Source organism: Mytilus edulis, chromosome 3 (assembly GCF_963676685.1).
Source record: "Mytilus edulis chromosome 3, xbMytEdul2.2, whole genome shotgun sequence".
In the NCBI taxonomy this organism is placed as follows: Eukaryota; Metazoa; Mollusca; class Bivalvia; order Mytilida; family Mytilidae; genus Mytilus; species Mytilus edulis.
In genome coordinates this window covers 7806123-7832751 of record NC_092346.1, presented here as the reverse complement: position 1 = coordinate 7832751, position 26629 = coordinate 7806123, and the positions used below count along the sequence as shown (strand labels likewise).

Sequence of the window (26629 nt, the reverse complement as noted above, 5' to 3'; positions counted from 1 at the left end):
TTCTATTCCTTAGCGATACGATATCCAACACCCTCATAACCAGACACTAAAGAAACAAAGATTTGTTATTGCTATTTCGACTTGGCTAACAATTTTTAACACATTTTGGATGTTCTCATCTCTTTTGCTATAAAAACTGACAAAACAAAACATGAAAATTCATTGTAATTTGAGTTTGTTTCAGTGTTGATACTCTATGAATCAGATTTTTTGTATGTGTATGAGTTTTACTTACAGTTTTGATAGTATTCTTGTAAATGATCACTGCACAGTTATCAAAATTGTCATTTTAAAACAAAAAACAGCAACAATTTGTCTTGTGACATTTTGTGAAAATATTCTATTTAAAAATAGAAATAAAACAGTTTTCCCCCAAAAAAATCTTGTCAATATAGGGCAAATTGACATGATGCATTGCATTTTGTTGGTTTCAGACACCAAAAATCAAGTTGGTGGTATACTGATCTTCAATTTGAGCCCACAACCACATATGTACGTTAAAAATTGTCAACGATACAAAAAAACTTCATGCAAACTACTCCGCCACAAATTTTGCTTATCGGTCAAATTGACCGGTAGGAACGTTAAAGGGTTAAGAATCGTACTTAACCCTTTAACATTCAAGGATTTTTTTACCTTTTCTTCCCGAATAAAGGATATCTGTTTTCAATCAATTGCACATTTCGATAAAAAGCTCACTCAAAGGACAAGTTAGACTCATCTGATAGATAATTGACCAAGGTTTCAGGAAAACTTGATTTAAGGAAAATAATTTCTTACGTTGGTCACGTGATATCCCTCAAAAGTCACGTGACATGCTGAATTAAAGTGACAAAAATGTACAATTCAAGCGGAAAAGCGGTTTTACAGACATTTAGTGACAAAAATAGAACATAGTTTTAGTGTTAAATTAATGCAAGAAGACTTTCGGAAACGTTATCGGTGAAAACTTTATACAGAAAGATGCAAAACTTGTCTGATTGGTAGAAATATCAAGACTCGAAACACCGAAAAATAGTGGATTTTTTTGAGAATTTTTGTCATAGTCAAATAAATGGCCCAAGTTTATGTTAAAGATGTTCAATTCATAACTGCTTACAGAATAAGCCTTTAGGATAGAATTTTGAGTAAATATTGAATGAAAATCTGGTATTTTTAAGTGCCCAGGCTAAGAATGTAACAAAAACAGAGAGAGGGGAGAAAAAGGGGGGGGGGGATTTTTCTTTTTGATGTAAATCATGTATTTCAGTTGTCTTAATTGAAATTGAAAGTAAAGTTAAGTTAAGTTACATTTAATATAGGAATTAATTTTTTCATCCTCCGGCAGTGAGGTTTGAACCCGCGATCATCCGTGTGTTAGACTGTGCATCTTTCCACTGAGCCACAGAAACCATTGGAAAACTTATGAAATTTAAGCACATAAGTCACCTTCTCTGTAAGACTAGAAATTAATGTTGGGAGAACATAATCAAACTTCGTTTTCTTAAGAAGCTATTTTTTGAAAATTATTATTTTTTGAAGCAAATTTGTAAGAAAGTTATTCAGAAATGTTCGTTTTTTCGTCTATATGTCACTATTTCTATTCCTTAGCGATACGATATCCAACACCCTCATAACCAGACACTAAAGAAACAAAGATTTGTTATTGCTATTTCGACTTGGCTAACAATTTTTAACACATTTTGGATGTTCTCATCTCTTTTGCTATAAAAACTGACAAAACAAAACATGAAAATTCATTGTAATTTGAGTTTGTTTCAGTGTTGATACTCTATGAATCAGATTTTTTGTATGTGTATGAGTTTTACTTACAGTTTTGATAGTATTCTTGTAAATGATCACTGCACAGTTATCAAAATTGTCATTTTAAAACAAAAAACAGCAACAATTTGTCTTGTGACATTTTGTGAAAATATTCTATTTAAAAATAGAAATAAAACAGTTTTCCCCCAAAAAAATCTTGTCAATATAGGGCAAATTGACATGATGCATTGCATTTTGTTGGTTTCAGACACCAAAAATCAAGTTGGTGGTATACTGATCTTCAATTTGAGCCCACAACCACATATGTACGTTAAAAATTGTCAACGATACAAAAAAACTTCATGCAAACTACTCCGCCACAAATTTTGCTTATCGGTCAAATTGACCGGTAGGAACGTTAAAGGGTTAAGAAGGCTCAAATCAAAACATTAAAAAAACAGGAATGTGTAAATATGTAGAAATATAAAGAGCAATGTGAATAAAAGGGATCTTAGGCCAAATAAAAATATATATGTGCGGTTCCAGTAACCCTACCGTCCCTACTTTTTCGGCTTAAAAATAGCCTACCCTAAAGATTTTATTCTCATTTTTCATTAAGCACTGTGAAAGTCAGAATGTTGCTCCCATAGACTCAATGCAAAAAAAACCATAAAATAAAAAAATCCCTACCTACCTACCCTAACTTTTTTTTCAGATGTAACTGGAACCACACATTTTATTTGGCCTAATTGAAGTTAAATTCATCTTATGTCAACATTGCTGGAGATTTTTTAAATACCTCACTTTCCTAGTAATTTATTTACAAGGAATATAAGTCATCAGTCATCAAACTACAAATGATACATGTTGTTTTGCTTTAACATACGTTTATTTATTTTACAACAATTTGGTTATGGGCTTAGGTTGTAAATTGAACAAACTTTTTTTTCTTTTCAAAACAATCTTTTAAGTATGTGCATCAATCATTCTTACCAACCTTTTGTTTCTTGTATCAATCAAATCTAACAGTAGTTTCCAAGGTTTTAATTCTTGCTGCCAACAACTGTAATCCAGCAAATCAAACAGGAAATTCAAGGCATCTGCTATCTTATTATCTGTAACAGAAAAATTATTCTTAGAATATAAACTAAACAAAGAACATTTAGAAAGTGACTGAACAACAGATTAATTCACAAATCTGAATAGGCCGCAAGTGAATTATCTGTGGTTTTTGGTCACAAGTTGAATATTTTTTTATAAGTTGTTCTTTTTTATTGCATTGACCATTTTAAATGGAAATGAAGTATAAAATACAAAGATCTATATCGTTTTCTACATGTTTCCAATTTGATTTAATAAAAAATGAGTAAGAGAGACTGAACAAAATCCCATTAATTCATCATGTTCGATGAGTGAATAAACTCATCATAGATACCAGGACTAAATTTTATATATACGCCAGACGTGCGTTTCATCTTCAAAAGACTCATCAGTGACGCTCGAATTCAAAAAAGTTAAAAAGGCCAAAGTTGAAGAGCATTAAGGACCAAAATTTCTAAAAGTTTTGCCAAATACAGCTCAGGTAATCTATGCTTGAGGTAGAAAAGCCTTAGTATTTCAAAAACTTCAAACTTTTGTCAACAGTTAATTTATAAACATAACAATAACAAGAGGCTGTCACAACGACAGCAAACCGGATTTATTAACATTTATTTGTGTCCTGGCAATATCACAAGAACCATAACTGATGAATGCTGAAAGTGAAAATCGTCAATATTAAATTTGACCTCCATTTTGTAGTCAGTATCAACATATTAAAATTTGAAAAGCTTAGATTGAATTGTTCATTAGTAAATGCAACAACGTGAATGGAAACGCCATTTTACGATCTTTCAAGAACCATAACTCCTGAACGGTAAAAGTCAAAATCATCATAAACGAACTTGACCTCTATTTTGTCATCGGTAACAACATATTAAAATTTGGGAAGCTTTGGTAGAACAGTTCATGCATAAATGCACGGACACGACTGGAAACTCCATTTTTCAATCTTTCAAGAACCATAACTCCTGAACCGTAAAAGTCAAAATCGTCATTATTGAACTTGACCTCCATTTTGTCATTGGTAACAACATATTAAAATTTGGGAAGCTTTGGTAGAACAGTTCATGCATAAATGCACGGACACGACTGGAAACTCCATTTTTCAATCTTTCAAGAACCATAACTCCTGAACAGTAAAAGTCAAAATCGCCATTATTAAACTTGACCTTCATTTAGTTGTCAGTTACAACATATTAAAATTTTAAAAGTTTTGGTTGAACGGTTCATGAGTTAATGCACGGACAACTTTTGATTGACGCCCGCCAGCCTGCCTGCCCGCCGTACATCCCCAAATCAATAACCGACATTTTTGTCCCAAAAATCAGGTTAAAAATGATAATTCATGTCAGTACAAACAGTCATCTTACATGTAAAATTGTCTGTTTTTATTCAACTTGGAGATCAAGTTACTCTAGATTCGTTATTATTCGTTGGATACTAATTTTTCGTGGATTTGGTAGGTAAAGGTGAATCTAAAAATTAAATGTTCAACCAAATGACAAATTTTCTATCAGCTTGTATGAAGACTTTCGCAAAACCCAATATCAAATATCCACGAACATGTAAGTTTTTCTTCATCCATCAAAATTTGGTACCCACGAAAATACATGAATCCACATGTTCGGTTATTCATTACATCCAATGTAATAAATTTATCTATTTTTCATTTATTATTGATTCATTCCATCTGTCTATCTCTTTATTTATTATTTTTAACTTTTTCTTAAAATTGAGGATGTTTAATTAAAAAGTATCTGTTTATTTCCCCATTTCCATTTCCATTCTCAATTTTATTTATTATTTTTAACTTTTTCTTAAAATTGAGGATGTTTAAAAAGTAACAGTTCCCTATACAGATTTGAAAATGCAAATTTGTTTAAATAAATACCAACCTTCAACCAGTTTGTTACATAACTGTAACACCAAAGAATCTGAAGGACATTTTTCTGCTACATTCTGAAATAAAAATTACATTGAATCTGACATTAATGGTGAATCAATTAAATCAATTTAGGTTGAAATAATGTTTAAAAATTGATACTATTCCAAAAAACATTAAATGCTAGGATACCAAGAACAGTTATTTCTCTGTTTCGTAGCTCAATAATCTTTTTGTATCTGGTTGCATATTTTTGACAATCAATTGGGTTTGCTTGTTTTATTTTCATTGGTAAAATTTCAATTAAAGCATGAATTAATCTCTCTATTAGGTTTTCTCCCCCTACCGCTTCCCATGTCTTCAGTGGAGAGTATAAAAGATATTGACATAAACCATATTCCATTCAGTCAACAATAATAAGCGAGATTTCAAACCAAATTCTATTTTTAAAAACATGTACGCATCATTAAATATGAATCAAATAAATTTAACATGAATTGAAAAATAATACATTATTACCTGTAATAATTGAATCTCCTCATTTGCAGAGAAACCATTTCTTACACAGAAATTGTAGACATATTTGTGAGCATTTAGATTTTCTGTGTTTCTGTCTCTGTACTCTGTCAGGATATCTTTTGCTTCATCTATTTTGTCATAGTGTTCTAAAATCTGAAACAGAAAAATAATTTAAAATAATAAATATAGATTTAAAAAAACTTTTTGTTTATTATTTTTTTTATCAAATAGAGAAGGTTCTTTTCACTGATCAAGAAATGTGAAAATAGCACAAAAATAACATTTTGTTGAAGCAAATGGTTGAACCAAATTAAAGTTAGAGAACCAATTACAATTTTTGGGATTTACACAGATGGACAGGCTGATACTTAATGTCCCCTCTGGTGATAGCAGGGACATAACAACTGAATGACTAGGGATTGACTTTTGAAATCCATTTGACATCCAGGACACCAATTGGCATATTCACACCTCAAGTGTATCTTTTTTTTTACTATCACAAACAAGAATTCTTAACATAAAACATTATATCCTGATACCCATTCCAAAACATTCTCTACCAGGACTGACATGAAGAATTTGTTAGCATTTGAGTAAATTTTTATAAATACCTCTACATGTTTAGTAACAAATATATCCCAAACTCCAATCTCTCCAGAGACTTGCTGGAAACCAATCATAGCTTTCTGTGCATAAACAGCCATTATTTCTTCATAGTTAGATACAAGGTCACCTATAAATTACGGGTAGAATTATGGTATTGTATGATAGTCCTTGTTACATACTTATATCTGTATGACCTTGGTCTTAGTCACAAAAAGTGAAAGTGGTATTAGTAAATGTAATCTTAAGTTATAGTTCAAAATAAACACAGGCTAGATCTTGGTAAGGAGAGACACTTAACTTGATATGCATGTGACAGTTAAAGATATAGAGGTACCAGTCTTGTATTACAACTCCAGTTTCCGATGCATGTCAAAGCATGGAGGGAAATAAAATCTTCCATTTTTTTCTAAAATAAATTCTGGCCCCGGCGCCATAAAACTTTTTTTTGCTGAGTAAAAAAATATTCTCAGAATGAATTATTTTACTCAGCTAAGAATGAGAACTTTTTTATCCGCCATAAAAAAATATTCTCAACGTTGAGAATATTCTCAGCTGAGATTTTTTTTTCTCAGCTGAGTATTTTTTTCTCAGTGATGTAAGTGGTAAAATAGTTGTTTGAAAACTAAAACGTATACCAAACTTCTCTAAAACGCAGTTTTATCTCATGAGAAATAATATAAAACATAAAAAGAATCTATGATAGATAAGATGACAAGTAGCATTTAGTAAGCATCTGCAACCACAGTCCTGACAAAAAGTCACAGAATATAAAGTCGGCAAATAATTTGTGTTATTATAAGAAATATAGAACCTAATGGATATTATAAAAGAATGATCTTGAAATACTTGAGTTATTTACCCGTAGCTTCTTATAAATATGCATATATATTTTTTTATATTTCTTTATTTAGATCTATATTTTGTATTTTTTTTTAAAGATAAAATGCAATCTTCGTTGACGTTTACGTGAAGAGTGCTTTCTTTCACGTCCGCACTTCTATCGAGTATGGCGTGCCAAATAAACATTTTGAAAAGATAATTATTACGGATCAATAACATACATTATGTATTCAGACGACATAAGACACCATGTGACAATTTTAAGAGAAACAGAGCTGCTTTTTTCTCACATCTATAATGGGGGAAAAAACCCCAAAAAACGACAAACCAAATATTTTGAAATCAATATGAAAGCCCAGTAAATAATTTGAATCCGTTTTCAATATTCAAGATATACGTAACTTTAATATTAATATAAATCTGATACAGAATTTAACATGTTTAATACGATTTAACAATTATGCAAGTAGTCATAAAAATTGCTCTGCGTAATGAGTTTAATATCATATTGCACAGGAAGAGAAAATAAAAGTACGACGTCGTGTGAGAAGGCATGGCATGTATTTAATGTCCATTACAGTTATTAACAACACCTTGTACAAATATTATTTTCGAAAATAAAAACAGTTTAATAAAACAAACAAAACTATCCGATTTATGAGGGTCATGCAAAGGGGAGTAGGGGAAGATGTTCTATTTTTCTCTATTCAGAAAGAAATATTTTCTGTAAAATTCTGATCGTGCATATGGAAATATCCTTCTGTATCATGATTTTGACATGATAATGATTTGTCTAGATCAACGACATATGTATGACAACAATACCCCCACCCCACCCCACCCCGAATCTGTCACTGTACTACTGTACTGCACAAATGATACATTCCTGAATATCAATATTTTAACTAATATCTGTTTTAAACCAAAGGTATATTTGATTTATACATGTCTTTGGTTTAGCAGATATGAGGTACCGGTACTGAAATCTAATTGATGTACAAGTAGTAAATTGTAAAAATAGATTTAAGAGAGAAAAGACATTGATAAGCCCAACTGTCCAACAAAATATAAAAAAAATGCCTATCTATCATCTATTTTGGAGCATATATTTAAAATTTATTGGAAATGAACAAACAAAAAAAAAACAAAAAAAAATCGAAAACAATGTAATTATCCGTCCTGGAGTATCAGTCAAACAGCCCTTACCAAAAAATGTTGTATTAAATTGCAATTAAGTATTGAATGCTGCTTTTTGTAAATTTATTGGGGTGTAAAAGCGTTGACCGAAGTACATTTTGTATGAAGCGCGGAAGCGTTTCATACTAAAAATGTGCGCACGGTCAACGCTTTTACAACCCTATAAAGTAACAAAAAGAAGCATTCAATACTTATAATTACATTTTTTTTAGATAGAATCATGAAAACACGATTTTTATCAAGTTTTCATTTAATTCACCTGTGCACTTTATTGTGGGAACTCGTGTCATCAGGAATAATAAATTGTATTGTCTAAAGCAATTGTTTCAGGAATAGCACGTGATGTGCAGGTAGCCAATCAGAATAACGTATTATAATGAAACATACATCTAATGTAACTATTGAATTATGGATCTTGCAAAACTGGAACATAAGATGTAGTAAGCATGCTGGCGAACGTGAGCTCAGACTTTTTTGATTCTGTAATTCTATTTAAAGTCATAATATACAAGTGACCGGTGAAAAATAATGTTATTCCAATTTTTGAACCAATGCATACAAACATCATAAACTAAGTATTCTGTGCACGATTTTATCATTTTTTTCGCATAAATTTCGTATAATCGTCATTTTTTTTTTCAATCGGTCAGTGTTAGGAAAATAAACAGGTAATTAAAGTTCGTGTTTTGAAGCCGAAGTTTAACGATTGTCACCTGTTTGTCAACAATCCACCAAAAAGCATGGATATTGAGCACGTGTTTAACATGTACAATCAGATAATAGTTTATTTTAAGGACATCCATGCGTATTGCGATCACCTAATTCTTACGAGATCGGTCACACGGAGGTTACTTTGCATACGGAAAATATGTCGGGGAATTGCTTTCTGGAAGGAAACAATTAGAATAATGTAAACATCTTCTTAATATGAACAAATTAAAGAATTTTCTTCAGAAAAAAGTATATGTACATAAGTTTTATAATGAAAACTATCCATTGAGATATAAAAAAACATATGCATTTTTTTTTTTTAATTTGAGGTTTCTTATGAATTTAATTACCGTTAGTTGTTCATTTTTAAATTTTGAAAAATCTAAGGAAACTGAGATTTCAACTCGGACAAAGTTGACCTTCGTCTCTTTGCCATATTTCTGATTTGTTGTTTTCAATTTGTTTTCCACTATTGCAGCGTTTTTGTCAATGATCATATTGGTCTGATCTCTGACACGAACTGTTTTATTATGGTGTAATGTTTGTGTAATTTCTGACACAATGCAGGAGAAGGATGTTAGGTTGACTTTGTCTGTAATAGTGGACGAAATAAAACGTCAAGATTTGTTAACTCCTGATGCAAGATCGTGATTTTTGAGCAAAATACTGATGGTTATGGATGTACAGAAATTGCAATGACTACGTACATCAATTGACCAATTCCGATTACGACCAGTTCAATATTTCACTCGTTTTACCTTATCTTAATTTTTATACAAGAGGCTGTCACAACGACAGCAAACCGGATTTATTAATATTTACTTGTGTCCTGGTAATATCACAAGAACCAGTACTGATGAATGGTGAAAGTGAATATCGTCAATATCAAATTTGACCTCCATTTTGTCATCAGTATCAACATCTTAAAGTTTGAAAAGCTTAGATTTGATGGTTCATGAGTAAATGCAACAACGTGAATAGAAACGCCATTTCACAATCTTTCAAGAACCATAACTCCTGAACGGTAAAAGTCAAAATCGTCCTTATTGAACTTGACCTCTAATTTGCCATCAGTAACAACATATAAAAATTTCAAAAGCTTTGGTTGAATGGTTCATGAGAAAATGCACGGACACGACTGGAAACACCATTTTTCCATCTTTCAAGAACCATAACTCCTGAACGGTAAAAGTCAAAATCGTCATTATTGAACTTGACCTCTATTTTGTCATCAGTAACAACATATTAAAATTTGGGAAGCTTTGGTAAAACAGTTCATGCGTAAATGCACGGACACGACTGGAAACACCATTTTTCAATCTTTCAAGAACCATAACTCCTGAACGGTAAAAGTCAAAATCGCCATTATTAAACTTCACCTCCATTTTGTCATCAGTAACAACATATTAAAATTTGGGAAGCTTAGGTAGAACAGTTCATGCGTAAATGCACGGACACGACTGGAAACTCCATTTTTCAATCTTTCAAGAACCATAACTCCTGAACGGTAAAAGTCAAAATCGCCATTATTGAACTTGACCTTCATTTAGTTGTCAGTAACAACATATTAAAATTTTAAAAGCTTTGGTTGAACGGTTCATGAGTTAATGCACGGACAACATTTGATTGCCGCCCGCCCGCCCGCCCGCCCGCCCGCCCGCCGGCCGTACATCCCCAAATCAATAACCGACATTTTTGTCACAAAAATCCGGTTAATAAGAAAATTGTACATTTTAGCACCCCATTTTTCAGTCTTTTTTCTTCATTTTTTTTTTGCACATTTTTTCTTCTTTTTTTTTGGGGGGGGGGGGTATTTTCTTTTCTGTTAATCGCCTCGTTTATTTGGGTTATTTCTAAGAAAGATCAGATATTCAAGCGTCAAGCGGGATATGTTTAAAAGGAAGAAGTATATACAATGAGAAGCTGTTTAATTGGTCGCTTTTTTTGTAGTATCTTTTAAAATTTGGTAAGATTAATATGGTACAACCAACTAACAAATGTGGGGTTATCAACTTACATTTTTAATTTTCATATGCTTTTACAGAATTATGAGACTATTTCAGTCGTTTTACCTTACTCTTATCTTTTATGTAAAAAAAATGCACATTTAAGCACCACATTAATCAGCTTTTTTAGACAACATTGATTTTGAGTATTCATCCTAAAAAATGTATGAAAAAAAATATGTTAAGGAATAAAGATGTGTATGTTCCTTTGGATAGAATTGGATTTGAGGTGACAAGTGAAGTTCTTCATTGCAAATTTTAACAAAAACACTATCAACATTTGTAATTTTTTTATCAAATTACCTTAAAAAAAACATTTAAGATTTTTTTTATATACTTAAGTATGGTTTTGGCTATACTCAAATATTTAAGAATATTCTTAACTTTGAGTAAGAAAATATCTGAGAATTTTTTTATGGCGGTGCATTTTGCTGAGAATAAAAAAATTGAGAAAATTCTCAGGCTGAGTACAAAAACTTTACTCAAATAGTTTTATGGCGCCGGGGCCTGGGCTCAATTTTTTCTGTTTGATTGAAAGTTTATGCTGAATTGAAACATAAATATAGATTTAAAAAAAATCTTGCATCTTTTGGGGGATATCAATCCAGGAAAGTGGAAGGATATTTTGTTTACTGGAAGTGGTGGGGCATAGTAAAAACAGCAAACAGAAAGTAGAAAAAATTGTTTTGACTTTAGGGTTACGTAACTTTTTATTCTTTGTAGCATGACCCACTTTTTTTTCTCAATTAAAATACAATTTCACATTAGTGCATACACGATATGAACATGAATTTTTTTTCTAAGTAGCTTTTTTCATTTTATTATTTTCAAAAATCAACTGTTTTCCATGTTAGCATATGGAGCAGTCAATTACAAGACTGCAACCTAGAACAGGTAAATAATTTGAACAGCAGGGAGAAAACACATAACAAAAAAGGTAAAGGTTAAGAAAAAATACTTTAAGATGCCTAATACATATGATAAAAAATGTTCTTGAAAAGTCTTATCTCACTTTTGTCTCCAAAAGAATGCCTTTAAACATTGAAACCATGTCAAAGAAATCTCAAGTTATATAAAACTGTTTACATAACATAAACAATTGTAAATTCTAAAGCCATAATTTGAATGTTTATAGATTATGGTTGATCATCTCAACGAGATTGATTTTCTCACTTGAGCCAGTACTGGGAAAGTGAGAAAAGCAATCAAGTTGAGATGACCAATGATAATCTGTTTATTGCTATTTTACCTATGACAATTTTGTCAATTTCATGTCAATTTCATTAGCAACGCCACATGGGTCCTTAGTTTCTAGCAATAATGTTCCATCTCAAGCGAGAAGCATGATATGAAAAATTATCACAAAAAAAGATCAAAGGAAAAATGCACAAAATAGCGACAATAAACGTTATTAAATTGTTGACTTACTATTTTCATCCAAATCTTTAATTTTCATCTTGAGAAACTTCCATTCCACATACCATACCAAACCTAAATACGATTTGTATAAAATCTCTGTGTGATGATCTCGAGTACTCTTTTGGAATCTTGTCGGTTTTATTTTTTCCTAAGAAAAAAAAACAAAATTGTCAACTCTCTATTCATTATTGACTATAAATATTATATAGCGAAAATATTACAATATAAGGTGTCAAAACTGTAATTCAATGTTAATTTTAGATTTTAATTTATCAAAAATAAAATCAAAGGAGTAGGTTCAGTAAGACCCCTTGTTGGCCCCAAAATATAGCAGTTTTACAAAATTGTTAAAATGTATACTTTTAGTTATTTATTGGACAGTAGAATGCTAAATAAATATATTGTGTTTGACAATACAATGCACATATATCGGGTACTAGCATTATTAAGTCATGCAAAATTACTGAAATCTTCACAATTTTAGCATTTTAGTTATATTTTAGACGGTTTCCGTCTTAAACGAAAGTGGCCGCATTCATGTTCATTCTTAATATTGAAATGTAAGTTGCAGGGTTTCCCCTGGGTCAATTTTTTTTCTTCACCACCTCTTTCGCCAAAACAATATATTTTTCGCCACTTCATAATTTTTTTCACCAAGTAACATAAAAATATTTTTCGTTTAAAATTTACCTTTTTTTCTAACCCTCCCCCCCTTTTCCTTTAAATAAGACGATTTTGCCCTATTGTGTCTATGATTATTCTCTCAAACTTATTTTAGAGTCTACATTTTAATGAATAAACTCTAAACATTAACTTTAAAACAACATATTATTTTTTAACTTAAAAGGGAAAAATATTCATTGTATTTTAAACAACTGAGGGGGCCACTATACTTTTAATAATAAAGAAGATGTAAGTCCTGGAATATAACAAAATTAATGGACATGCTTTTTTCATATAATACCAGTATAGTTCGTAGGGAAAGTTTCTTTAAAAGAATAATACTATTGTTTTTTACAACAAAACAAAAGCTTTTATCACATGAAATTAATCCCTCGTTTCCTGTTGAGTCATTACATTGAAGGGTTACTCTCATTCGAGGGGTTGTTCACAACCTTTTGGATAGATTTCTTCATAAAAACAGTTTTCTTTTCTTGACCATCGTAAATGAAAAAGTTGAGACGTATAACTATGCTTGAAACACGAGTGTCACTCAAACGACTTTAAAGTAGTCTCCCTAATCAATTACCTATATTAAAGTCAAAGGATAATTAAAGTTTTAAATCGGAGATTTTTCTTGCTTTTGAACATTTTTCGTCACAACAGTTTTCTTTTCTAAACTATCTTTAAAAGGAGAGGAGACCTCAAAAGTTTGCTTCAAACACGTGCGTCACAAAGTAGTAAATAAATTCTATATGTGACATTTAGCGGAAGCCATTTAACCATGTCATTTTGTCAAACAATTCAATCAACGCCTTTATTAATTAGTTCTTTGTTGTAGATAGCTATAAAATGCAATCAGCTGATTATTGATTTTCTGTCCAAATCTTAATGAGGTGAAGGTGAATTCCGAGTATTGTCTGATCGGCTTAAATCCGAGAAACTCGAAAAAAGTAAATGAACAAGAGTGGAGTAAAATAAATCGCTATACATATTTCTTTCGCCAAATTCTTTCGCAAATGAGGAATTTTTATCGCCACAATTATTATTTTTTCGCAAATGGCGAAAATGGCGACCGCCAGCGGAAACCCTGGTAAGTTGTATTTGATGATAATACATAACATATATAAAGGTTGAGGAGGAACACGGATGCGGCCACTTTCATTTTTGACAAAAACCATCTGAAAAGTGACAATTTTTGGCATATTTGATAGATTTTTCATATTTAAGCTAGAATCGAGGCATTTTTCATGAGTAAATCATTCAAAATCTTTTACATTTACTTATTGAATCAACGAAAATAGACACTTAAGTGTTTAAAAAGTGTCTAAAATCTTTTGTCAGATGAACTTGAAATTTGAGGCCAAAATCCCCCCTTACCAGACCTACTCCTTTCTTCTTTATTTTAAGACTTTTTAAAGCATTTAGATTATCTTAAATCATGAGTGAAAACACTGAAATGTCCACTGCTATGTCTGCTCTACCACTGGATTAGCAACCAAGATCTCTCTCTTATACAATCCTTCAGATATGATGATTACAAACAAAAAGGAAATACAACTGTACCTACATTATCTATTAAAAAAATCCTACAGTTAAAAGAAAAATGGACTGAATGCTATCCATAAATAAAAACAGTTAAAAAAAAATTGACTTTAAGCTATCTATGAAAAAAATCTTTAAAGTAAAATCCCTCATAACTTATAATTTATGCAGATCTCTTTAATCCAATCATTTATTTAAACATAATGATTTCTGCAATTGTTTGATTATTTTTTGATGGTACATCCTGTCACACATTTTCCATTCATTAAATCATCCCATTATTTTCTGAATGCACAGCTCTTAAGTTTTAGTTGTCTCCCTTATTCTGTTATTCAAGTGTTCAACGTAGATAATAGGCAAAAATTACTCAATTTCAATATTTTCACATTACTTTGGTTCATTGATGTTTTATAAATGTATACATAAAGATATGCATGTGGAAAAATATTATACAATAAATATCATTCTGACCTGTGAAATCTGTTTTGCATCATCAATTTTACCATGATGAAGTAAAAACATGAGGTACTCCAACAAAACTTCCTGACAACTGAGATGACGTACAGTCTTCAATTCCCTACAAATCAAGTACATATCAATTAAACAGCTTATAGATACGCATTATGCAATCAAGCTTTACAAAGAGTTCATCAACAATAAAATGAAAAGTCTTTATTAGGTTTGAATTATATTGAATGTGAATGGTCCCCAATTTAAGTCAGCAGTTATCATACACAAGATTGATAATAGAGGTTATTATATGAGTTATTATTGTGATTTTTATCAAAGGAACACAAAAAACAGCATTTAACATCAAACAGTTGCACACTTTAATGTTCATTTTATTGTACATGTATATGCAATATATATTTAAAAAATTTTAAATAAAAAAAGTTAAAAACATTTGCGCTAGCAGCTGGGAAGAAAAATGATAGGTGCAAATTGTTCAACCTTTATTATTTGTTTATCATATACAACATGACTTGTTTCACACATCAAATATTGTTTCTTTCCTCTTGCTTGATTACAAGTATACTTATATACTTTGCTCATTGTTGAAGGCCGTACGGTCCCTATAGTTGTTTATGTCTGTGTCATTTTGGTCTTTTGCGGATAGTTGTCTCATTGGCAATCATACCACATCTTCTTTTTTATATTATATTTTTTTCTAAAAATCAAAGGCTAGTATGAGCTAAGTCCAACTATTCCTGTCAGATCAAAAAATATATATACTTTGTCCTATGTTCAGTTCAAATAGCTAATGGGTAATTATTAAAAAACCTAAAACTGTTCTACTTGAATATTACAATGTATGTTTATGAAGAACAATTCTAACAGTTTTAAATTTCGCAAATATTGTCTAGGATAAATCATTCTAACTTACTTGACAAGTTGCTGCACCAATGGGACTGAAGACTCAGATACATACAGAGCTTCCATACTTGTCTGGAAATACAATAAAGCATAGTACAATGAATTCTACAGACCATGTAAAACATATAGATTCCTACAATGCAACAAGTGTATTACAATATTTCTCCACTCTTGACAGTTAAATTTTATTATTTAAAGCGCGAGGCTTGACAAGCTTTTGAAATAATTAAACTTTAACTGTCGATAGTAGAGAAATATCGTAATATATGAGTTATAGTGTAGGAATCTGTTTCTCTGATGATTTTAATCATTCTTTTTCAAAGATTTTTAGAAACTTGTGTTCTTTATATGGGACGTCATCAGGTAAGGTCGCCTTTTTTCATGACGTCACAATAGAAAAATTGAGAAGACAACAAAACATTTTGACGTCATAATCAAATTTCGACTAATCATTTGCCGAGAACAGATTTTTCACTAGTGAGGAGATATATTTTTCTCACACCAGTCATGAAATATGAAAATAGCACAAAAATTAGAGAAATAGTTTTCTCACACTGGTCAGGAAATGTGAAAATAGCAAACAAATTAGAGAAAGTTTTGTTCAAACCAAACTTTGCTCATTGTTGACTGCAGTACAGTGACTTATAGATGTTAATTTCTGTGTCATTTGGTCTCTTGCGAAGAGTTGTCTCATGGAAATTCATGCCACATCTTCTTTTTTTATCTATAGTTTTAAGTATATATTGAGCTAAGCAAACTCAAGTTTATGTTATTTGAAAAATGACCAAAATCAGATAATCAAATTCCTGTAATTGTTGAAGGACAGACCAAATAATTTTCAAATTTTCAAATATGCTTTCATCTGTCAATTCTTATAATGTTATAAAATTTCATAAAATTATTATTAAGGATGTTCGCTACTCTGTTTAAAAATAACAAGCTTTTTAAAAGACCTTTATAAATTGAAAGTACTGTATATAAATAAAGAAACTAAACTAGAGGCTCTAAAGAGCCTGTGTCGCTCACCTTGGTCTATGTGAATATTAAACAAAGGAAGCAGATGGATTCATGACAAAATTGTGTTTTGGTGATGGTGATGTGTTTGTACGTCTTACTTTACTGAACATTCTTGCTGCTTACAGTTATGTCTATCTATAATGAACTTTGCCCAGTAGTTTCAGTGGAAAATGTTAGTAAAAATTTACAAATTTTATAAAAATTGTTAAAAATTGACTATAAAGGACAATAACTCCTTAGGGGGTCAATTGACCATTTCAGTCATGTTGACTTATTTGTAAATCTTACTTTGCTGTACATTATTGCTGTTTAAAGTTTATCTCTATCTATAATAATATTCAAGATAATAACCCAAAACAGTAAAATTCCCTTAAAATTACCAATTTAGGGGCAGCAACGCAACAAGGGGTTGTCCGATTCATCTGAAAATTTCAGGGCAGATAGATCTTCACCTGATAAACAATTTTATTCATGTCAGATTTGCTCTAAATGCTTTGGTTTTTTAGTTATAAGCCAAAAACTGCATTTGACCCCTATGTTCTATTTTTAGTCATGGCAGCCATCTTGGTTGGTTGGCCGGGTAACCGAACACATTTATTAAACTAGATACCCCAATGATGATTGTGACCAAGTTTGGTTAAATTTGGCCCAGTAGTTTCAGAGGAGAAGATTTTTGTAAAAGTTAACGACGCCGGACGCTGGACGCCAAGTGATGAGAAAAGCTCACTTGGCCCTTCGGGCCAGGTGAGCTAAAAAACAGAAAAAATTGGAGGGTCAGTGTGCTTGTTTTTGAGATATAAGCTGTTGAAAATTTGGCGGGAAATAATTTTCTCTAGATTTTTCTTTCACTTAAATAATTTTCTCTAGATTTTTCTTTCACTTAACATTGGCACCTTTTTTGTTTAAAAACTATGAAAAAAATAACAGGGATTCCATAAGATTTTGAATTATGGCTTTTTAAATAATATGTTATAAAACTATGAAAAGAAAAGTAGGGGTTAGTGGGCAAATGTTTTAATGTTAATACATGTAATACATGGATAAAACCAGAGGATTCCGAAAATTTGGCAAAAATTAAAAAAGTAGAGGAGCAAACATCCTTAAAGCAAATTTGATTGGTTGACATACTGATATATGAATGGATGGATGAACAGTCTATATCACTCTGCTCATTTCTTAATTTTATTCCATATCACGGCTTTGTGATGTCAAATATGTTGACCCGTCCTTAACAACTTTGACTGTGGACATGTCAGCGACATCATAATGTTTGAACTGACATTGATAAGTTTGACACCAACTTGTCAATTTCCAGTTGCTGGTGAAAATAACAGTATACTTCCAAAGGCGCAAGCACATCCAAATAGATCAATTATCTGCAAAATATGTAAAATATCAGCTGCTCTACACAATATGAAGGCTTTTTCGCTGCACTCACTCGACAAAAAGCCACAAAATAAAAAAATTATTAATTATAATACTGTACCTTCCAGAATGTTGTAAGTTCATGTTTAGATATCTGTCTTATGACTGGTACCACTTGAGACCATCTATGGGAGGACAAACATTCTCTGAGAACATCCAATAGTTTGGGTATTACCATATCAACATTATTATCTCCCTTGGTACACAATGGATCATCTGTGTCAAAAAAAAATAATCCTTACAACATTCAAGATTAGTAACAAGATTTAAGTTGTATGAATAATTGAATTATCTGGATAAAAACAGACAAATCAACATTGCTATATGCAAATTTGTTGGCTATGATGTAAAGTCAAACAAGTTCCCTTAAAATTTTGACATCATAATTAAAAAGTGATTTGTTGCTTCACTTTGATGTCAGAAGTTTATCAGGAGACAGATCTAGTCATCTGGGTCATAATTCTGCTATATACTAAAAGTGTTAATATATCTTACTCTATTAAAGCATGAAAAACAAATATTGTACATCAATCAGAGTGCAAAATACTTAATCTAACGCTAAATACCCTAAGTCAGTGGTTTTCTATTTGCCTTATAGATTAACTTTGATGTGTCGTCTAATAAAAATCAGTTTAGATTTATCACATAAATGAACACACCTCTCATCATGAATATGTATATTCAGAGATTATTGTGTGTATTTATTCATTCATTCGCACATTTTGCAATATTAAAAACATCGCAATAATTTCTGAATTTACAGTATTTGTGTTGTGTTAAACATCCTCCAATGAAAGTGTATCTGATATACTTACACATGTATATCATTTACACCACAAAAATGGTCAAGGGAGATATTATGACTCATATTGTTTATATGTATATATATGGAAGAACCAAAAATTTGCGAAAGCAAATTTACAGATCTAACATTGTTGGGTTGATGTTTAGACGAGTTGTATATACATTATGTACACAGCCATGTATCACCATCATTGATGGCGATCCGATGGATACATCTGTTGTAGGGTTGTCACTGACTCAGACGTACTTATATATATGTAGTCTCCCTTGTATTTGTTAACGTCATACTATTGTTAACGTCAATCAATTGTTTTATTTATATACAAGTCACATTACCTGAAGATCTGCGGAAGCAGTGAAAGTACTAGTAAAAAAGTGATGCATTGAAACCGTTATTATCTTTTAATAATTTTCTTATATATATATATATATATACATGTTATGTATTATTATCAGTTTATGGTATTTGCCTGTTTTCAGTTCTGTGTTCAACTTATTCAACCAAATCAGTGGTGCACTTGGATCCTCTGGTGATGAATCAAACAAAATTTCACAAATGTCCCTCTGCAAAAATAAAATATTAGAACTTGTAAATACATCAGATGATCAGACATACAACTATATCTGTATATGTAAAATAAATAAACAAACAAGATGCTCCGCAGGGTGCAGCTTTATATGACAGCAGAGGTTGAACCCTGAAAAGTTGGGGCAAGTATGGACACAACATTTAAGCTTCATACAGCTCTGAATTTAATTGTGATTAAATAGTTGACCGAACATAGGTTTCTGACACAGAATGAATGTGGTCTAAGAACTTAAACTTAAAAGCTTAAACATTTTAAATTGGACATTTACCTATTATGGTCCAATATCCAAAATCTGTATACATGGTTATATTCAGCACATCATAGAACCCCAAGAATTCAATTTTTGATGAAATCAAATAACATTAAATTTTAGACTTTTTTATAGACCTCAATGTGGACCAATTATATAACTGGGCCCAAATATTAAAATCTAAATAAATGGTTAGATTCAGCATATTGAAAAACCCCATATATTCAATTTTTGTTGAAAGCAAACAAAGTTTAATTTTTGACCCTTTGGACCTTAATGTACATGTAGACCAATTTGAAAACGGGACAATACTGGGCAATTGAAAATTTCTTGCTATTGTGCAATATTGTGCAATTAGATATTTCTTGCTATTAATTGAAGATTTCTTGCATTACACAATACTGTGCAATTGAAGATTTCTTGCTATTGCACAATACTGTGCAATTGAAGATTTCTTGCTATTGCAGAATACTGGGCTATTGGTACTTTACGGAACGGAACGGAATTTCATTTAAGGTATCCAAAGGGCGCATTTATCAAAATTTCGAAAAATCTTTAAAACAAAACAAACTTTAAAATTTCTGTGTTTTACGGTTTTCCATATACAAATAACACAAATGTATACTTATATCATCTTCACAGGTGAAATGTGTAATAATGTATAACATAGGGAAATATTCTGTAGATGAATATGTCGGATTGTCCTGATAAATTATCATGAAATTAACGCATTTGCAAGTCATGCATTATGATATCTAGACTGACCTCACGTCGTCCTTGATTAGAGACAGTGATCAAGTTGAATCTGATTTAAACTTTTTAATTTATTTTTCTGTTCCGTTCCGTTCCGCAAAGTACCAATTGCTCTGAGGAATTGGTATTTAACGGAAAAAACGGAAACAGACATCTTTAATGTAATTAAAGCAGTATGATAACAAAAATTGTCTGACACCTCTTTTTGCATGAGTGGTATGTGTTTTAGATAGCATTTTCGACTTGATCAATAATAAAAAATTTAACACAAAGGCAGGTTACACAAAAAGTCTTTTTCCTTCCATCGGTAATTATATTTTAAAAAAGAGGCCTTCAACAGCCCGTTCCGACGATGATTAGAGACAGTGATCAAGTTGAATCTGATTTAAACTTTTTAATTTATTTTTCCGTTCCGTTCCGTTCCGCAAAGTACCAATTGCTCTGAGGAATTGGTATTTAACGGAAAAAACGGAAACAGACATCTTTAATGTAATTAAAGCAGTATGATAACAAAAATTGTCTGACACCTCTTTTTGCATGAGTGGTATGTGTTTTAGATAGCATTTTCGACTTGATCAATAATAAAAAATTTAACACAAAGGCAGGTTACACAAAAAGTCTTTCTCCTTCCATCGGTAGTTATATTTAAAAAAAGAGGCCTTCAACAGCCCGTTCCGACGATGATTAGAGACAGTGATCAAGTTGAATCTGATTTAAACTTTTTAATTTATTTTTCCGTTCCGTTCCCTTCCGCAAAGTACCAATTGCTCTGAGGAATTGGTTTTTAACGGAAAAAACGGAAACAGACATCTTTAATGTAATTAAAGCAGTATGATAACAAAAATTGTCTGACACCTCTTTTTGCATGAGTGGTATGTGTTTTTGATAGCATTTTCGACTTGATCAATAATAAAAAATTTAACACAAAGGCAGGTTACACAAAATGTCTTTCTCCTTCCATCGGTAATTATATTTTAAAAAAGAGGCCTTCAACAGCCCGTTCCGACGATGATTAGAGACAGTGCTCAAGTTGAGTCTGATTTAAACTTTTTAATTTATTTTTCCGTTCCGTTCCGTTCCGCAAAGTACCAATTGCTCTGAGGAATTGGTATTTAACGGAAAAAACGGAAACAGACATCTTTAATGTAATTAAAGCAGTATGATAACAAAAATTGTCTGACACCTCTTTTTGCATGAGTGGTATGTGTTTTAGATAGCATTTTCGACTTGATCAATAATAAAAAATTTAACACAAAGGCAGGTTACACAAAAAGTCTTTCTCCTTCCATCGGTAATTATATTTTAAAAAAGAGGCCTTCAACAGCCCGTTCCGACGATGATTAGAGACAGTGATCAAGTTGAATCTGATTTAAACTTTTTAATTTATTTTTCCGTTCCGTTCCGTTCCGCAAAGTACCAATTGCTCTGAGGAATTGGTATTTAACGGAAAAAACGGAAACAGACAACTTTAATGTAATTAAAGCAGTATGATAACAAAAATTGTCTGACACCTCTTTTTGCATGAGTGGTATGTGTTTTAGATAGCATTTTCGACTTGATCAATAATAAAAAATTTAACACAAAGGCAGGTTACACAAAAAGTCTTTCTCCTTCCATCGGTAATTATATTTTAAAAAAGAGGCCTTCAACAGCCCGTTCCGACGATGATTAGAGACAGTGATCAAGTTGAATGTGATTTAAACTTTTTAATTTATTTTTCCGTTCCGTTCCGCAAAGTACCAATTGTTCTGAGGAATTGGTATTTAACGGAATCAACGGAAACAGACATCTATAATGTAATAAAAGCAGTATGATAAAAACAAGTCAGACCCTTCTTTTTTGAATGAGTGGTAAGTGTTTTAGATAGCATTTCGACTTGATCAATATTTAGATAAACAGCTGCGCCATGAGCGCATGATACGCCCGTCGTCTTGTGAAAAAACATAAATCTTTTTTGAATAACACAGGGTTGTACAGGATGTCATGCTTAGTATATCCTGACTCATTCCTTATTCCCGCTCAATAGGAAGATTGTACAAGATGTATTTGGAAACCCGACGCAACATTAGCCTGTTAAGTTTTAAGCAATAGAGATACAGCGCAACATGTGAAAAAAAACCTCTTTTTTAACAAAAAACTCAATAACTCGAAAATATAAAAATGAATCATCACCAAAAAGTATACAGATCTTTAGATTAATATAACAAAGAAGTGTGTAAAGTTTTAAGCAATAATCATAAATCGTTTTTGAGATATGGTGCGACATGTAAACCCCCCCCCCTTTTTTTTTTACAAAATACTCAATAACTCAAAAATGAAATTTTGAATCATCACCAAAAAGTATACAGATATTAAGATTAATATAACTAAGAAGCATTTAAAGTTTTAAGCCATAATCAAGAATCGTTTTTGAGATACGGTGCGACATGTGAAAAAAACACACCCCTGTTTTAGTTACAAAGTGCCATAACTCAAAAAGTTGTAATCTTATTTTCACAAAAAAGTATACAGATCATTTGACCATCATAAGAAACAACTATGTTAAGTTTCATGAAATTTGGATAAGTCGTTCTCAAGTTACGGTGTGACATGTTTACACCGGACATACGGACAGACGGACAGACGGACGGACGGACGGACACTGGACATTTGTATACCATAATACGTCCCGTCAAAATTGACGGACGTATAAAAAATATCACAAAGACAGGTTAGACAAAAGGTCTTTGTACTTCCATTGGTAATTATAAATTAAAAAAGGGGCCTTCTGAAGATGATAAGGAACAGTGATCCCCATTTCCATTCTCAATTTTATATTAGAAACAAGGTCTCATAAATATTAAAACATATGTTTAAAATATATCTTCATAAAAATATGAGCACTAAACACTGGTTTACACTATAATAAAAAAATGTTTGCAAATTGTTAAAACATTTTCGGATTTATCAAAGCACTATAAAAAATGGTAACTCCTTAAAAGTCATAAAACCACAATAATAACTGCTGTTAATCAAAGTATTTATAAAAACTAAAAGTCTGTTCTGTTACAAAACCTATAGGCAAAGGTCTTACTATAATATCAGCGGGAAATTTCGGTTCTAGAGGTGCATTCCGTATTTAATCTGTTTTTTTTTCTCCTATCTCCTGACGACAGCTGGTGTGTCCGTAGATATTGTTTAAATTTTCTATATTTTCACTTTTTAATTAGTTTACCTGCACAATGGCGCAGAAGCAATATTTATTTTTTGGCGCAAATGAAAAACTACAACTTTTAAGAATTGGCGCAAAAGCAATGCGTACTTAAATATCAATCAAATTTGACCGTGCCCACAAAACGATTGTTCAAATTACGAATAGTTTCAGTTTAAAATCCATGGCACTCTAAAATGTAGATTTTTTAAATCACATAAATTCCATATCGATATACGTATATTTCACCATGTAGAATGCCACATGCGGGGTGTCGGCTATGTTTGACATGGGGTGGCAATTTTGAAGCGACGAAAAAGTAAGAAGGTAAGTTCAAGCATTAACATTTCTTATTTCTAGAACTCTCAGTACCATATAATGTATTGCACGGAAGAAACCGCAACATAATCTATTTCCTGAAAGCAGAAGCAGTCGTTTTCAGTGCTCAGTTTTCTCAAACACCTCGCCCTAGTTTTCCGTGTTGCAGATTTTGAGGCTTTATATGCAAATTTCGGTATAAAAAACTACTTTACACAGCCATCTCCCGTATCATTTATATAGAATTGTATTCCTCTCATTGATTTATACCAAATACCAGTTTCTTAGTTAAAATTAATTGGTTTTAAAACTGTTATTCATCAAAATATAAAGTGTCGCTCGGGATGTCAGATTTTGCGTCGCAAGGGGTAGAGACTTGTCATAAAAAAAATACATATTTGCTTGTAAATTAGTCTTCATATGGTACATTTTATTTCAAACACATCTACTTTACCATGACAAAACAAGGATTTTTCATTTTGCCTGTTTTTGGTCTTATAAAATATATGCTTTTGATTTCATTCACATCTACTTTACAATGACAAAATAAGGGTTTTTCATTTTGCCTGTTTTTGGTCTTATAAAAAATGTGCTTTTGATTTCATTCATAGTAAAAAAAATGGCTTAAAATATTTAGTTTTCAAGCTGGTAAACGATTTCTTCTCCTTTTCAGTCACTATCATGGTAAAAAAAGTCAAGGCAATGGCTCAATAAACCAAAACATCACAAAATAGTCCTCAATATAAGATATGCCTGAAGCCTCCACCAGCCAAAATGCATCATAGTTCATCACCAGGTTCATCTAACACTCGTGCACGCCGCAAAAATCCATTACTCCTAAAAGAATTAGAACACTCTATCCAATGAAACACTCACCGGCATCTTTTTCAGCGAATGACAACACAACTTCAAGTAATCCTGAAGACGATGATACTACAATTGTCAATGAGAAAACAACGACTTGTACACAATATACAACGGAACAGGTTTACAAGAAAAAATTATTCAAGACAGTTATTTCGTTCGTAATCGCCCAGCTAGAACTATCCGTTTTCTGTTACACATCTATCATATCATATCTACTTAGAAGGTCTACTATGACTATATACATATCTCTAAACGAACCGGAATTGAATAAAATTTGAAGAATTTGATGTAATCTGTGTTTTTCTAGGTTGAATTTCTGTTACATTTCTGTTCCTATTTGTGTAGGTGTGTTTGAATTAAAAAGTATCAGATAGAGATCGATTTATAAGAAAATGTATTCTTTTTTTATGACAAGCCTCTACCCCTTGCGACGCAAAATCTGACACCCCGGGCGACACTTTATATTTTGATGAATAACAGTTTTAAAACCAATTAATTTTAACTAAGAAACTGGTATTTGGTATAAGTCAATGAGAGGAATGCAATTCTATATAAATGATACGGAGGGTAGCTGTGTAAAGTAGTTTTTTATACCGAAATTTGCATATAAAGCCTCAAAATCTGCAACACGGAAAACTAGGGCGAGGTGTTTGAGAAAACTGAGCACTGAAAACGACTGCTTCTGCTTTCAGGAAATAGATTATGTTGCGGTTCCTTCCGTGCAATACATTATATGGTACTGAGAGTTCTAGAAATAAGAAATTTTGATGCTTGAACTTACCTTCTTACTTTTTCGTCGCTTCAAAATTGCCACCCCATGTCAAACATAGCCGACACCCCGCAAGTGGCGTTCTACACGGTGTATTTGGATCTATGCAATATGTTTATCTGGACATCAGCATGCTAGCTTAGTTCCGTCATTTCAATAACATGGATGGCAATATGTTTGATTGATCTAACCATACGTTAACCAGTGTCCTTTGAATACAGTGATCATGCATGATGTGAACATTTTTTCTATAGACATAGGTAGATTTGATTAATCCAAATAATATAGGTATAAAGCATACCGGTGTCCATGCAATTCATAATGCAAAACAACAATATATAGAAATAAATTATGTTTTTTTTATGAAATGTATGTGCTTATGCAACATTATCAAACTGCTGTAATGCATTAGTTATAAACTTTGAAAGAAACGATGACTTTTCATTCGTTTTTAAACTCAAATGTACTTAAATAGCACATTTTAAACCGTAAGAAATTGGTTTATCTCTCGAAAAAACCTGAACTGTTCTCGAAAAAACCCGAACTGCTCTCGAAAAAACTTGGACAGATGGAAATGAATATACCCTTAAAATTGCCTTTTAATTACAATAACTAAAACTTTTGTTATAGCATATGTAAATGTAAGGATATAAAGACATCATGTGTGCATGCTCGTTGAAATTTGCATTGGTATGTGTATAGAAATTGCTTTTTTCTATATTTTGGCATAAAGCATTATTAGGCCAAATCAAACTTTTTTAACAGCAAAGTAAGTATGGTTGGCAACATCCTTTCATCACATATACTTACTTAACTTGTTTGATCTTGTAAATTTTGTTTAAGCATTTATTTTACGTGTTAAAGGAAAACATGTCTGTTTGTTTACATTTTTAGTCATAATCTCTCGAAAAAAACTGGACGCTCTCGAAAAAACACGATCAAATCACTCGAAAAAACATGATCTCAACCGGACACTATACCTACGGTGGTAATGCTGATACGTATTATTACATGTCAGTAAAAAAAATCTACAAACAGTATGT

General features: G+C 31.6%; 1 protein-coding gene across 1 annotated transcript in view; it reads right to left on the bottom strand.

Annotated features, from left to right (window-relative positions):
• The window catches only part of LOC139515709 (TATA box-binding protein-associated factor RNA polymerase I subunit A-like), a 68222-nt gene that overhangs the window by 34541 nt on the left and 7052 nt on the right, over positions 1-26629 (bottom strand). Inside the window, exons 2-10 of the mRNA XM_071305370.1 lie at positions 19320-19413; positions 18107-18261; positions 15614-15675; positions 14701-14806; positions 12034-12172; positions 5857-5978; positions 5246-5398; positions 4740-4803; positions 2741-2858 (exon numbers count right to left, since the gene is read on the bottom strand). Of these exons, the coding sequence (XP_071161471.1) occupies positions 2741-2858; positions 4740-4803; positions 5246-5398; positions 5857-5978; positions 12034-12172; positions 14701-14806; positions 15614-15675; positions 18107-18261; positions 19320-19413 (1013 nt within the window). The remainder of the gene's footprint in view (positions 1-2740; positions 2859-4739; positions 4804-5245; positions 5399-5856; positions 5979-12033; positions 12173-14700; positions 14807-15613; positions 15676-18106; positions 18262-19319; positions 19414-26629) is intronic.